This window comes from Chenopodium album, chromosome 20, assembly GCF_948465745.1.
Source record: "Chenopodium album chromosome 20, dcCheAlbu1.1, whole genome shotgun sequence".
NCBI lineage: Eukaryota > Viridiplantae > Streptophyta > Magnoliopsida > Caryophyllales > Amaranthaceae > Chenopodium > Chenopodium album.
In genome coordinates, this window is record NC_137853.1 from 5,338,626 (window position 1) to 5,353,950 (window position 15,325).

Below are 15,325 nucleotides of genomic sequence, written 5' to 3' on the forward strand. Positions count from 1 at the left end.
CTGTTTGAAATGGGAATATGTATTGAATAAATGAAATATTGAAATATGTACAGTTTTTGCATGATAATACTTCTTTAAAGGCGGGAAAATGAGAAAACAAAAACGTTTCATAGGACTTTAGGCCTGTGGCACATGTTGTTCTTGTTTGTAGGTTCGAGTATGCTATGCACGTGACGATATTCAAAGTAGCATCTTCATTTACATTGTCATAATGTGCCTTAGGGTACTTCTAACCATCAACAAACATGACCTATTTGACTTTTCCATGCATTGGACATTTTATAAAAACCTTAGTTGACCTGCAAATCTGCAATAGTGTTGGAACCTTGTATTTGACACGTGCAAGCTGTAAAAGTTGAAGAATAATGCAACTTTTTGTCTGATATGCTCCAATGATAGGCCGTCTTGCCTAATAGAATTCGGAAAGCTGACAGCTTAAAAAGTATGATTTAATAATATGGAGAAGATATCTGGTACAACTAGGTACACACAATGGTACCAATATAGTACTCCATTTCTTTAACTGTCAATGTTCAAGCTGCTGACATATTGTTAGCATGTATTCCATAACAAATAACTACTTCAAAAGATTCATCCAATTATTCGTAGAATGGGAAGTTAGGAGTGCATTCTCTTATCTGTAACTGATAAAAATCTGGTTTTCTTCATGGGTTGCATGTATTCAAAGGAAGGTAGGAATAACCTTGCGTATTGTAATAGCATCATTCTTGCTTCTGAAACACCTTGTAAGTACCTATAATCATTTCAGTCTAACATATACATATACTGTAAAAAGGGATGAGAGTGTGCCAAAGAAAAACATGGAGAAAGGGTTTGTCCTATAGATCTTATGGATCAAGAGCTACTAATCTTAGAGAAGGATAATTTTCTGAAGAGTTATCTTTTCCTACACGAGTCTCAGTATTTGAAAATCCTATCTTCTTCCACATGCTTGACTGCTTTCTAGAAAAAGAGTTGTTTTTTGATCCTTTACTTTGGGTTGTTTGAAGTCAATCTCATAATTTGTCACAATTGATGCTGTATATTGAAGCTCTTTTGTAGTTTTGTTTTAGCTTTTATTTATTTTTATGTTTTTTTATTTGTTTTTTCTACTATGGTTTAGTTTCTGCGAATGAAGTTGAGGCTCTACATGTTCTTTATAGAAGACTTTGCAGCTCTGCTGTTGATGAAGACTTAATTAACAAGGTATATAGTTAGTCACTTTTATTTTCATGTTTCATTTACGTTTTTGCCTATTGCTTTACAAAGTTAATTTTCAACAGTTTCTCTCTTTTGTTTCTCCTGCGATCCTAAAATTAATGTCTTCTGCTTCAGTTTATTTGAACATCTTCAGTGAGGGAGCATATTAACAAATTATTCTTTATATATTAAGTATAGGAATATAATTTTTATATAGTGGAAAAGTATTTGATCAACAATAGCATTCTTGATCTCCTTAGTTGACTTAGATCTTAGCAAAGCAACAGTTGATACTCAGCAGGACTACTTTGGAGGATACTGATATTTTTGGGCATTCTTTTTGCAGAAAGAATTTCAGTTGGCTCTTCTTGGGAACTGTGGTCAACGAAACCTTTTCGTTGATAGGGTATGTGTTCCATTCCTAACAATCTGTTTTTTTTTTTTTTCTTTAAATGGTCTTTTGTCATAATTACTACTCCCTTTGTCCCTAAATTACATTTCTACTTCTAGCATTTATTCCTCACATAATAGAGAGAAGTAGGAATGTAATTTAGGGACGGAGGGAGTATCTTTTTATATCACCAATGCAATGAAACCTTTTCGTTGATAGGGTATATGTTCCATTCCTAACATTCTGTGTTTTTGATAATTAGTCATAATAACTACCTTTCTATATCACCAATGCAATAAAGGATCTTTAATTGTGCTACATGATAAGATGTATGCCAATTTTATAACATATTTGGCTTAGAACCAGGGAAAGAGAGGTGGATGAAAGTAAATTGTAGTGAGGTCAACGTCTGGATCATTGGCCTCACAATGCAGCAAAGACACCATCAAAGCTGCAGCCAAGGAAAAGGTGGGCAAAAAAGTCATATACTGAACTGGAAATTTAGGAATATTATTTCATCTTCCATCAAACTCTATTTAGGAAGGCTTGAGGTGCCATGATCTACAGTTCCTGTTACGCAAGATATACACTAGCTGTTTCTCAAGATTTCTTTACTCTGTTATATCCCTATACTTATTAGATAGGAATCTTGCATCCCTCCAATCTTCTTTTGTCTTTGCTATTTGGTCTGTGTCAGCAATTATTTATGATCTTGTTGGTTCTTGGTTATTCCAATTCTGTGCTCCAAAAATTGGTGCATAATATTGTCCACAATATAATTAGTCATTACTATATGAGAGTATGAGCAAGTCTATGGCTGTGAATCATCAAGAAAAAAATATAGCTACTTTCCGAAAAAGTTAGAGAGAAGGAGAGACAGGGAGAAGGGAGATGGAGGAAGAGGGTTAAGTCATATGTAAAAAATTTGGTGACCCTTTCTCTTAAGAAGAAATTGTTTTCTTCCCGCTATTAGTATAATTATTTTCAATAAATTACAATTATTTACTCTCTTGTATATACTAAATGTTGGAAAATCTAAAATCTGTTTCTTGGAAAAGGATATCGATTCCCCCTTCTCTCTCCAAGATAAAAATAAGGCAGACTGATTAAAGGAATTACATAGACTTATCTTTGTTTAAATTAGCATATTGTAATTAATAGTATCTTACATAGACTTATCTTTGTTTGAATTAGCATCTTAAAATTAATAGTATCAACCAAGTCTTAGAATTAACATGGGAAACCTGTATCTACCTCTGTCACTAGTAAGAAAATCTCACCTTTTTCCCAACGTTTCTTCCTACATAGCTAAGGATATAAACTGAAGGAAAAATGAGCATAAATATGTGTTTATTTGTAGATTCTAAAGGTTTATTGAAGGAAAATGCTGATAGCTGTTGATCTAAACAAAAATAGGCACTTAAGGCCTTAAGGGTGCTTCCATAATCCATACTTGGGCTTTCTGCAGTTGGGCATTGATTTCTAGTTAGCTCCCACTTAGAGGTGTTTTGCTAAGGATTATACCTCCTGGGCTCATGTCCCTCAATTATGAATACATATTGTTTGTTCTAGAATAGTCTAATTTTTGTTGTCGTTAGCTAGGTCTTTGCTTTATCTGGATAAATGGGTTTTGCCACTCAAATGGAAAGCTTTAGTACGGGAAGTTGTACATTGAAAAAATATATGCTGAGGTATGGGAATTTTAAACTGCCAACATACTTAAATTTTGGAAATAGGGATAGTGATGATAGTTAGGGGTGTACTATTTCTAATTGTATACAAGATAAAATCCATGAGTGAAATTACTATATTAGGTTGAATATTGCTATTTTAACCTGTATATTTTTTACTATATTGTATAAATTCATAAAAGTGTTATATCGTGCTTCTAAGAACCTGAGTTCTTCTCTAATAGTCCCACATTTTGTCGGACCTACCTAGTCCTTTGAATACAGTATTGTTGTCTTCTATTATTAGTTGGTTGTTATGGTTTACAAATTTTCAATGGACCTTGAACTATTTGCCAATTTTCCGACAATTCTATAACTTGTTACTTATTAGTGCAGAATGTCTGAATATGTTTATTCTGCAAGGGTTTCTCTTATTTAAATTCTAGATGTTGAATGGTGGATGGTTTTATCTTAAATTCCCAACTTCTTATCAATATGGGAAAAATGTATAATGCTTATTTATAGACCTAAAGGCTGAGGTTAGCACAGCCTTTTTTAAAGAAATTAGGTGCAACATACAGTCTAGGGAAGTTGTAGAACACAGTTGAAAGAATAATATTGCATATTGATAGGTGAAATTGATTTAGTGCCCAAACAGTTTTCTTTTGCCTGGATTAAGCTAGTGTATACTTTATTCATGGCATGAAGTCTCATTGCAGGTTTTCAAAATGTTTGATCTCAAGAATAATGGAGTGATTCGATTTGACGACTTTGTCCGATCATTGAGTATTTTCCACCCAAGCACTCCAGAGGCAGACAAAATTGCTTGTATGAAATTACTCCCTACTGCTATTTTTTCTTAGTTGACTCCATCCAAGCCTGATAATAGATCATTAGTTTTTAAATCACAAAGAATGTTTATTTGTGACTGATGTACAAGCTCTCAAAAGCTGTATGTTGCTTTCTAACATTTAAAATATTGTTCCTTAAGTATTAGCAAAAAGTTGTTGAGTAATCAGTAATTTACTAATTGCTTACAGAACTTCATAGCAACTAATGTACCAGGAATCATATTGCAGTTGCATTCAGCTTTTATGATGTACGGAACACTGGTTATATTGAGCGAGAAGAGGTAAACATACTAAAGATTTGCAGTTATTATACTATGTTGCCAGTTAGTTCACAATACCGCCAAGCTATAATGATTTATTCTCTTCTAAAGGCTGTTCAGCTTATTTTATGAGAAGATAATAAAGAGATTGGCTCACCATCAACGAAAAACAGCTTCCCTATATTTGTGTTTTTATATACTCTCTCAGTTCTCTACACGCGTTTAGGTTTTGGCACTCTGTAAAGAACTGAGTTCGGTCACCCAGCAAAACCAATGTAACAACAATGGTTTCTGATTTTAACTGGCAAATTAATAAAGAAGAAAGCTTTTAGATTGATTGAGAATGGTGGAAGGGTTACAAAGGATAGTGTAATAGCATAAGGCTATCAATCTTCGATAGTGAGTTTAGCTCACGACTCTCCAAAAGTGGCTTTAGGCCATAACTCTCCAAAGGTTTACACCAAATTTCTGCCTATCTTCCTTCTACCACCCTCTACCTATTTATACTACTTAGCTAAATAGTACAGCTTTAATTACTAACTTAACTACCCCTTTGTCATTATCCTAATATGCCAACTAGTGGCTGCAGCCTTAAGTTACTGTTGCTAGGTGTGGTTGTGCCTCACCACCTTGCTTGAGATAGTGGTCAGAGGTCTCAGACCCTGTCCTTTGCTCTGCTGGCTTTTTTTTTTGTATAAGACACTGGTGACTTGCTTTGATTCGTTACACACTCAAAGTGTGAAAATAGAGAGATGATGGGTTGATGAATTGGGTCCATGTAATCAAGGAAAAGTAAAAGAGACAATACAAGTCTTTAGTGAAAGAATGTTACCTGAATTGAAGTGCATCAACTAATTCAAAATAGCAAAAAATGTAATGTGGAAATATTAGAGGATGGAATGAGTAACTTTGTTGTTGTCATTGTTGTTGTTGTCGTCGTTGTTGTCTCAAGAATTTTGATTACATATGATCTAACTTTTGCTTCTATGATATCTGATATTCTCCAGTTGAAGGAAATGCTCCTGGCAATATTTGAGGAACTAGATGTGAAACCTTCTGATAACCTGGTTGAAGCAATATTAGAGAAGGTGCATACAGAATCTAAGTTCTTTAAGACTTACCAGTAGGATGTCTATATCTCTAATTTTTCATGTAGGATGTAGGTCTGGCCCCACATATATAGTACATTTTTATCTGGTATTCCATATGATCACTAGGAGTAGAAATTATTGGATTGCTATCATCAGCAACCACAAATTTCTCCAAAAAAAATGTCGAGGGTCAGGATTAGAGTGTGTTGGGTTTTTTTGGATGATGTATTCTAATTGACATGTTTGTTATATGGCAATAGACTTTTTTAGAAGTTGATCTTAAAAAAGACGGAAAGATTGATCAAGAAGAGTGGAGAGAGTACATGGCAAGGAACCCATTGCTCATGAAGAAGATGACACTTCCTTGTTTAAAGTAAGTTCTGATATTCATGGATACTTTAGCTTTATCCAAAGTGACCTCCCACTCTCTCTATTTTTTTTCTTTTTTATTACATATAAAACGAATGCAGCTAAGTTCACTAATAGATATTAAATATTCTACTTTCAGGGAGTTGACAACTGCATTCCCAAGCTTTTTCATCAGCAGTGAAGTATGTGATTTAGATCTAAGAGCTGAAGGGGATGATAGTGGCTCAAACAGCAGCAAATCTTCCAGCAAAAACCGAAGCAATCCTTCCAGCAGAAACCGAAGCAAGTCTTCCAGCAAAAACCGAAATATCAAAATGTATCATTCGGTATGATCTGTGGGCATAACTACTTCTAAATGGAGAATTTATTGCTGAGAACGCTATGTGCTAGATAGTATATTCAATCATGTATTTTCTGCACATTAGTGTGCTCCCCACTCCTCATGTGTACAAAATATGTATATTATGAACAATGTTTTGACGCTCCCATTTCTAGTGAAGTAATTTTACAATATATTCTTGATATCAAAGTGTAAGTGTCATTTAGTCGCAGATACTAGTCATATCCATACAATCAAATAGGCCTTGAATCTTAGAAGTTGATATAATTAAGGCCAATAATCTGATTTTGGAGATCATTTGGGGAAGCAGTGATAAGCAATTACCGTTTGTCTGCTCTAATTTTAAATTTTAAAGAGGTAAGAGAAGGTGGCTGTGGGTAATCCAGCCGCTGCAGGTTGCAGATAGTCATTGCTTACTAGGCTTAAGGTACTGAATTTTGATGCAGGGGCTATCTGATAAAATATAAGCCAAGAGGCCTTAGGAAACTCATTTCCAACTCGATACGGAGCTTAATTGATTGTAGCTAAAAGTTAATTTGTATGGACTATGGAATTTTGTACTAAGGGACCTTTAGTCGTTCTTATGGATGGAAAGCTCTAAAAGGAACAATCAAATTATTCTAGATACTCATCTTGCATCTTTGAATCATGTTAGCTCTGTCAGCGGAAAGACCTCTTATGTAGTTTTGTCCAAATCCATAGAGATCAATACTCTGAAATTTCAATCTGACAAGTATGAATTATTTTCCTACCTGAGAGTTTATTCCATTGTCATGTTAAAATTTCTGTTCCTGGAATCATGCCGCTTACTGATAAAAGTGATATGTATTGTTTTTCATTGATTTAATTTGTGCTTATGTGTGTGCTCTTCATCATCAATTTTGTAGTTTTTGTAAATGAAGTGGAAGCCTTGTATGCTCTTTACAAGAGGCTGAGCAGTTTTATAGCTGATGATGACCTAATTTATGAATCTTCTGAGAAATAATGAGTCAATTTTAAACCTTAATAATCTACATGATCATTCTTAGGCTTCCACGTGGTTTGAATAATTTCAAAAGGTGCTTCTAGGTAACAATGGAGAGCCAGATTTCTATATAGACAGATACTGTCAATGAAAATAAAAAAAATATATGCTGGTAAATTCATTTTGATGCATTTCCTATTTCTGAAACCCCTGGTGATGCACATTCATGTGAAACTTAGCCAGCGTATTGATGGCTGTTCCAGGAAGCTATATGTATGTAGGTCACAATACCCGAATTGGAAGCATATTGCTTCACTATTGTTTAGGTTTCATAGAGGACACTTCTACCTCTATCTCTGTCTTTTGAACTTTCCAAGCTTTAATTTTCTATAAACATCTTTGGTCTCTACAGCTTTTAGTAGTCATACTGTCATCAATTTCAGATCTGTAAACTGTAGTCACATACATAACTGGCTTCTAACTAATGTAGTACATAACTTGTTTCTTACAAATGTAGGTGTTTGTTTTGTTTAGTTTTTCAAGGCCAAGTTTTGAACTTTCCGGTTTATTGCTTGTTTAAAGCATTTCCTTGCTTCCATTTTACCACTGTCCGTTTCATCTCTTCTTCCAGTAGCATATAATTGATATACCTGATTATTTTCCATCCCAACTCTTCCAAAGCAGAAAAGATTTTATTTAGTATGCTGAATTCCTTAAACAAAACAGGGGTCTGAAGAAATCAAAAGGTATAGAATAAGATGGAGAAAAGGATCAATTCATTCAGAATGGATCAGAATTTTCCATTTCTCGTTTGTTTGAGAGCAGACATGGGCTGGTTGTCTCAACTGCAGTCAAAGCTTTAGCTTTCGTGTAATTTTTAAACAACTAATGGTACAATTTCAAGTAACTTTGTTGAAGCAATTAGTAGCATTTTTGTGATGCTAATTTACAGAAGAATATTTTTGTATGCAGCTACCTTAGCTTCAATCTGTACAATCTACGAACAAAAGCTATTTTGAACGTGAAGAGGTAAACTTCAGGTCTTTCTCGTATTCTGACATTTATTATTACCTTGAAACTTAGATTTCCTTAACATGCTTTCTAACGATACTTATAAATTTGCCATTATATAAGATATAATCAACAAGTTGCTCTGGTTTAATACTCATCAAGAAACTCCGTAATAGATTTACTAATTATATCATTCACGAAATTAGCAACATATACTGTCTTTAAACTTGTTTGAATTATTCTTCTGGTCTCCTAGTGTTTGTAATTTTAATCTTCACAGGTTATCTAGCTAAGGAATTTCGAAATGATCGTAGCTATAAAACTTACCAGATGATATTGTTGAAGCAATATTAGAAAAGATATTCTCTCTCATATTGACATGGAGCTTCATGGACCATATAGTTTGCTCCAACTGATACTATATCAGCTTTTATATTTTCAATGGCCAACAGGGAATGAGATTTATATGGTGCTGCTATATATGTAGGCCTTCATCGAAGCAGATTCCAACCTAAATGGTAGGATTGACCTAGATGAATGGAATGACTTAGTGTGTACTGCTGAAAAACATGAAGCTTCCTTATTAAATTAATGTATGTCTTTATTCACACATTATTATAATCATAGTCAATTTTCTTTATAATAACATCAGTGTTGAATTTTAAGCATCAGACTGATAAAAACTAAGAAGCTCGACTTTCATTTCTATATCTTTTGTAGGGGTGTTATGAGTCTTACAACTACAGCATTTCCAAGTCTTGTTTAAACTAAGAAGCCAAGTAAGATTGAGGCTCCGAAGAAATTTTATCTGCCTATGCCTGAGAAAGATGATTCCAGGGGACAGCACAATTTGGTATCATACATTTCTGTAGTCTAACTGTAATGAAAAACCGTGCTTAAGCTTGGAAGATCACCGGGCCACCGGCTACTGTATAATAGCATCAGGTTGAAATCAAATCCTTACTCCTTAGGCAGATTTTGTTCAGAATATTGCCATGCATGGAAGCATCATTCCATCAACCTAGCTATTGTATGGATATCGACAACAATTCAGATTTTTACATGGCTGTTTGTCATCAATCGACTATCAGTTGGTTATATATCTGACTATCTGTACATATTCTTTGTCCTGAAATTGTGATCATAGATTTGGCAAACAGGAATATATACCAACGGAATCAACATCACTAGTTGAAAATGTTCATTGTGAAGATATACAGCACATCCCTACATTTTTTAAGGGTTATAAATGAAAGTGAAAAGATCAAGCATGAGCTGCTAAAAATTGCTACAAGTCTACAACATTATGGATTCGATGAAGAAAAGGGAAAAAATTGCTATAAAGGGCAAGAATCAGATTCCTAACTAAATCCATATGGACACGCAGCAAAGTCACCTGGACACAAAATATTAGGAACATTTTGATGTTCAGTTAGAGGTAATAAACTAACCATGTCTACCTCATACATAATGACAACAAATTACGAAAGGATAGTTACCAGAAACATACTCCCTCCGTTTTTTGATTGCAACACTTTGAACCTCGCAGAATTTTATGTGATTGAATTGAATTTGTAAAAAATTTGAGTAAGTGGGATTTGTCGGAGGAAATGAGGATTTAAAAACGAATAAAAAAAATTACGGTGAATGACTAGTTTATGTAAAAGTAAGGGTGGATGTGAAAGATTTTAAGTGCATTTTTTTTTTTTTTTTTGACACATATTTTAAGTGCATTAAAAAAAGTGCATGTTTACTTTTTCTCTTTAACAAAAAAAATGTGTAAAATTAAGGATTGAAATGATTTTACATGAACTATATAACAAATGGGTCATTTGTATTATATCCTTATCCCGTTATGAATAGAGGCGTATAGGCATTCTATTAATATTTCATTAAATTACTTGTTAGGGCATATAACAACTTTTTCTAGACATTCTAAAAATCTAAGATAGCATATCTGCGTATGTGATAAATTATTCCAGACGGAGGGAACAATTCTCTGATGATCTCCCTTGGGCAAATACAAAAAAGAGTAATAGAAAGATTTACAGTCCCTGTACATCAATTAGCAATATTTACTGTAATAACCCATAAAGCCAAATTTCTGACTTTCCATATATTCTGTATATAATTGCTGCAGATACCACCTTCCTTTTAAACAACAACCTTTGTATCTGCTCCTTTTCATTTGAATACTTGATGAAAAACCTCTGAGCCTTGTGCTACTATTTTCAACCATCTCATAATCTTACCAAATATACTGCACTGCAAATGGTCTAAGAGTTCATGCTACCAATTAGGCATTAGTCCTCATCACAGACACAAATTTTTCTCAATTTCGCAATCTTCCTAGAGCAATCAGCCAACAAATAAGCCAATGGGTGGCTGTTTCATGAAAGAGAGGAGTAGAAGTAAAGATTCAGCTGTTTTGGCAGCTCAAACTCACTGTAAGCTACAAATTTTCTCTTACTCTTTTCAATCATATATATTTACATACCCTCGATGATTCTAAATTTGATAGGTCACATTACAGTTAGTGTGACTGAGGTGGAGAACTTATACGAGTTATTCAGAAGGTTGAGCAGTTCAATCGTTGATGACGGCTTCATTCGCAAAGTTAGATTTACTTCATTCTATTCAGATGCTTTGATTTTCTTTCAAAGCACGAGTAGAAAGTGTATAAAACATCTTCCATTTTTTCTTTAGAGGTGATGTAAGCAGTTTTACGTGCAGGAAGAATTCCAAGTTGGGCTATTCAGAGACAGAAGAGAACAAAGTATTTTCACTGACAGGGTAACTCTTATCAGTACTCACCCGCTTTTGATAAGAAGAAGAAGAAGTGCATTCAGCATTGCCAAGAGCCAGTTACTCATTTTAATTTTTTTGCTCACTTTTAGCAGATGTTCAATCAGTTTGATTCAAAGCATGATGGGTTGATAGATTTTGAAGAGTTTGTTCAAGGTTTAAGCATTTTCCATCCAAATGCACCGCAGACTGAAAAAGCTACCTGTAGGGTTGTCAGTTCTATCTCCATGATCAATTAAGATTATTTGTTCCCTGCTGCATGCATTTGGTTGACAGGTTTTAATGCTTTGTTCCAATGCGGCAATATATCAGTCACATTTCAGCTATACGACATATGGGAAACAGGTTACATAGAGCCTGAGGAGGTTTGTTGCTGTGAATTTCCTTACAGTTCACCATCACATGTCTGCAAGCATTATATTGTAGGTTGATTCTGAGAAGTGCACAAAACAATCACAAGAATTTAGTTTTTATATGGCATAATGTGCAGGTGAGAGTGATGATTTTGGCTTTTCTAGACGAGTCTGATTTGGTCCTTTCAGACGACATCATCCAAGGAATAGTTGACAAGGTTATCAACTTATCATTATGCTTGCCAAATAGTTAGAAGCAAATGATGATATCACAGATCTAATATGATTTTCATCCTTCTGTTTCCATAGACATTTGAAGAAGCAGATTCTAAAGGTGATGGGAAGATTGATCTCGAAGAGTGGGAGGGTTTTGTGGCTAGAACTCCTTCCATACTGAAAAATATGACAGTTCCATATTTGAAGTATAGTTTTACAGTTTGTTCAACTTTCACCATAAAGATTTAAAGTGTAGCATAGCTACCAGAAATCATTATATGTGTTTTCATTTTTACAGGGACATTACAACAGCATTTCCAAGTTTTGTGCAGAGAAATGATACAGACGAAAAGATTTACTAAGAAGCATATATGAAGAACAATATTATCAATTTATCATATATCTATGTAATTCTCAAGAAACTATACAAAATTTTCTCCCATAGGAGGATGTTGGTGCAGAACTCCAGAAGCTATACAGTATACTATACTTTTACCAATTTTTGTCACTTGGAAAACAAACACATGTATCTTGAGGTTGCAGAGAGAAGCACTTTCAGAGCAATATATATCCTCCGTGCTTATCTATCCAGAAGAAAGCATGTCCTTCATGTTCATAGGGTAGCACATATTTGAATGCAATCCAGACCAGATGTTATCAGCCAATATCGAATTCACTGCAGCCGTTGGATGAAATTGATCCCACCAAATGTGGGTAGAAGCATTATTGCAAGCCATTTCAGGAGACAAACACATAATCCAGCCCCTGTATCTTCCTAACCCACAGCATGCATCAGTTGTAACTTGGAGCCCTACATTAACCAATTATTTATGGTTCAGTGTTTTCAGAAGCATATATGATGGTATTGATCAATCAGAAAGATGTAATGTTTACTTACCATAATGTTCATGGTTCTGTATGATATCCATAGCACCTTCATACATATCACAGAAAATGATTTTGGAATCAGAAAGTTCCTTGTTTAGCTCCTGAATCATGTATCTCATCACAAAGTTGAACTCCATTATCATGTTGTTGATTTCTTGGATGCACTCCCCGTTCTTGCTTCTATACCGCCATAGGTAGTGAGGAGCACATCCCATAGGTGCAATTCCCATTACCACCACTTTCCTCACATGTGCAGTGTGTAGATTCTTTTAAACCATATGTTAGGAAAAAAATCAGTATGTGAAACTACTATGATAACATATTTTATATGTATATGAAACTCTAGTATGATGATAATCAGAATTACCTTGATTTCCTGCTTTAATGAGGTTGAAAGGAAATGGTTGAAACTCCAGGGACTGTACACTAATTGGATACCCGATACATTTTGAAGATAGAAATGTATGTAGTCATTGGTTCCAATAGAAATATAGAAGATTGAATCAGAGATTAGACGAACTGCAGCATCTTCTCCCATGCTCATCATGAACAGCTGAAATGTATCAGTGGCCTGCTGTATTTGCTGAGCTAAGGAGACGCGCTGTCCCTGCAAGAATTATTTCAGAAAAAGATCAGTGGATGTCAGATATCAGGATGCAGTAATTTGGACACTTAAAGACCTATGTTTCATGACCCATGAAAATCCATAAATTTACACATGGTCATGTTTACAACCTGTTGATGATCTTTCAAGGAAACATTACAGAGTAGTAAACGAATATACTAACAAAATCCTAGGAGCATCATCTGTATCATACCAAATAACACATACCTTACAAAATCGACTCAGGTGACAATACATATTCTACCCTATTCTATTTGCCATATGATTAATTACTTGACTGCCATAAATCACTGCGATTTGCAACCACTTTTGTTTTTGTAAGAAACTTAAAAATGCATCCTAGATTCCTAACATACCACTAACAGGTCTAATACAGAGTAGCATACCTTAGCTTCACAGAAAACATCTTTGTTATGACATTACTCAGTGCACAATACATTTCCAATGAAGAAAATATAAGTCACTGTACAAAGTAAATGTAGTCACATATTCATTTCCTTGTTAGTTGATCCATTTAGGCGCCAATGTTTCCTAGATTACCTAGACACTATTTCAGCAAACATGTTTAATTTCATCTTATTTTAGCATAACAGCAATGAATTATTAGTCCTGCCCATTAGGGCCTAATATATGTTCAACCAAAAAAGCATTAAATAATTAGTTTCAAAGCAAATTAGCCAGAAAATTAAATTTGTATAGGTTTTTTACCAGATCTGTTCCACTTGAGAAAATAATTCCAGCTCCAGCAGAAGCATAATTCACCCCATGAATCATATCATCAATGCTCCCTGATTGTCCTAGATAACTTGGCACAAATGGAAGCCCTAATCGCAATGCTAAACAACACAATAATCCAAATCAATTAATCAGTAAAATGAAAGGATTCTAAAATTTCAGCTACTAAAACCCTACAAAAACTCCCACCAAATAAATTTCTTCACAAACCATATAATCCCTCAAAAACCCAGAAAGTAAGCATGATTTATTGATGAAAAATTCATGAAGAACCCCATGATTCATAAACACCCAGAAGTGAATTTCATCAAGAAATGGAAAATTACAGAAACCCAGAAGCAAATTTCAGCTTAAAATCAAAACCAAGAAATAACCCAGAACTTAAAAGTAAAATAAATAAAACAATCATGGGTTAAATTGAATAATAATACCTAGAAAATCAACAGGAATTCTGCCATTACAGAATCTTCCAGTAGGTTGATGAGTATCAAAGTCTCTGCCATAAGGAAGGCGGTCGGCACGAGCAAAAGTCCCAAGAAAGTTGTTGTTTCCGCAGTCAACAGAAGAATCTCCGAGCACGAACAACGCCGGAACAAGCGTGGATCCATTGGCCGGCGACGGCGAATTGGGTGGTAAAGAAAGAGGGAAGTGAATGTTCATGTTGTATAAGTCTTGGAAGTAAGTTTCGTCGATTAGTTGTTGTGGGTATTCAAGGGAGTTTGCTGAGAGTGTGAAAATGAGGAGAGTGAGAAGAGAGAAAATGGAGGTTTTGAGTGCCATTGTTGAAGGAAGAGAGAGAAACAGAGTAAGTTCTTGGCGGGTATGTTACTATGTTTAGATGATGATTGGAAATTGAATTTGTTGTGAAGAAATGGGAAGAAAAAAAAGGGTGGGAAATTGGGATTTTGGGGTTTGTTTTGATGTTAGAGCTAATTACCCTTAATTTTATTTATTTATTTATTTTTTTTTATAACGGTAAGAGAAGAATCCTACCGAAGCTCAAGTCAGACACTTTGAGAGTGAGGGAAAAGGGTAAGGGATCCCCACCCCCAAAGTGCCTCTGGTGGGGATTGAACCCCGAACCTCAAGGTTGGAAAAAAAAAACCAAACGTTAGCAATATTCAATTAATTTATCTGGCAAGGGGGCCCACAAAAGCAATTGATTAACAAAGTTTCGTCAATCAAGCTGATTTCCTGGGGCGCCATCTTATTGCTGCTACCGTGAACTCGTGAAGTCAAACAAAGGGCGATAGGATAATTCAATTAACAAAATAACTAAAAGGGTTCATTTGACATCACTTCGGTTTTCTTGGCTTTAAAAAATAGTTTTTTTTTTGGCTTTAAAAAAAAAAAGATTTTTTGGACTAAATGCCGCCGAAATTTATTATTTTTACCAATTTGTCGCATATAATCAGCTTTTTTTAACCAAATTGTCCATAAAGTAATTTTTTTTTACCAATTTGTCACTAATGATTTTTTATTTTTTTTTATTTACCGATCTAATCAATTGACGGAGAGTAGGAAAAGAAAAAAAAAAGTACTCGTACAAAACTACA

At 34.5% G+C, this 15,325-nt stretch overlaps 3 protein-coding genes across 3 annotated transcripts; 2 read left to right on the forward strand and 1 right to left on the reverse strand.

Annotated features, from left to right (window-relative positions):
- Positions 1-667: 667 nt before the first annotated feature.
- On the forward strand, positions 668-6,261 carry LOC145596667 (calcineurin B-like protein 7). Its single transcript, XM_081652886.1, has 8 exons — positions 668-746; positions 1,124-1,206; positions 1,547-1,606; positions 3,981-4,089; positions 4,341-4,393; positions 5,380-5,460; positions 5,724-5,836; positions 5,972-6,261. Exons 1-8 carry the CDS (start codon positions 668-670, stop codon positions 6,162-6,164), a joined length of 771 nt encoding a protein of 256 aa, XP_081509012.1. The 3' UTR covers positions 6,165-6,261.
- Positions 6,262-10,524: 4,263 nt separating this feature from the next.
- On the forward strand, positions 10,525-11,956 carry LOC145597348 (calcineurin B-like protein 3). The gene is made up of 8 exons (XM_081653500.1): positions 10,525-10,594; positions 10,681-10,763; positions 10,881-10,940; positions 11,048-11,156; positions 11,265-11,317; positions 11,443-11,523; positions 11,615-11,727; positions 11,820-11,956. The coding sequence occupies exons 1-8, from the start codon at positions 10,525-10,527 to the stop codon at positions 11,881-11,883; spliced, it is 633 nt and encodes a 210-aa protein (XP_081509626.1). The 3' UTR covers positions 11,884-11,956.
- A 149-nt stretch (positions 11,957-12,105) lies between these two features.
- Positions 12,106-14,755, reverse strand: LOC145597346 (GDSL esterase/lipase At5g08460-like). The gene is made up of 5 exons (XM_081653499.1): positions 14,201-14,755; positions 13,743-13,870; positions 12,777-13,016; positions 12,420-12,675; positions 12,106-12,332 (listed from the first exon to the last, which is right to left on the reverse strand). The coding sequence occupies exons 1-5, from the start codon at positions 14,547-14,549 to the stop codon at positions 12,106-12,108; spliced, it is 1,200 nt and encodes a 399-aa protein (XP_081509625.1). The 5' UTR covers positions 14,550-14,755.
- Positions 14,756-15,325: the final 570 nt, after the last annotated feature.

Excerpts from the sequence above, each read along its gene's own strand:
- LOC145596667 (XM_081652886.1), top strand. The coding sequence starts at position 668 with ATGGGTTGCATGTATTCAAAGGAAGGTAGGAATAACCTTGCGTATTGT. Across the intron at positions 747-1,123 it reads TCTTGCTTCTGAAACACCTT|TTTCTGCGAATGAAGTTGAG; the intron begins GTAAGTACCTAT and ends ACTATGGTTTAG. Across the intron at positions 1,607-3,980 it reads GAAACCTTTTCGTTGATAGG|GTTTTCAAAATGTTTGATCT; the intron begins GTATGTGTTCCA and ends GTCTCATTGCAG.
- LOC145597348 (XM_081653500.1), top strand. The coding sequence starts at position 10,525 with ATGGGTGGCTGTTTCATGAAAGAGAGGAGTAGAAGTAAAGATTCAGCT. Across the intron at positions 11,157-11,264 it reads GCAGACTGAAAAAGCTACCT|TCACATTTCAGCTATACGAC; the intron begins GTAGGGTTGTCA and ends GCAATATATCAG. Across the intron at positions 11,728-11,819 it reads ATGACAGTTCCATATTTGAA|GGACATTACAACAGCATTTC; the intron begins GTATAGTTTTAC and ends TCATTTTTACAG.
- LOC145597346 (XM_081653499.1), bottom strand. The coding sequence starts at position 14,549 with ATGGCACTCAAAACCTCCATTTTCTCTCTTCTCACTCTCCTCATTTTC. Across the intron at positions 13,871-14,200 it reads AATTCCTGTTGATTTTCTAG|CATTGCGATTAGGGCTTCCA; the intron begins GTATTATTATTC and ends TGTGTTGTTTAG. Across the intron at positions 12,333-12,419 it reads ACAGAACCATGAACATTATG|GGCTCCAAGTTACAACTGAT; the intron begins GTAAGTAAACAT and ends TGGTTAATGTAG.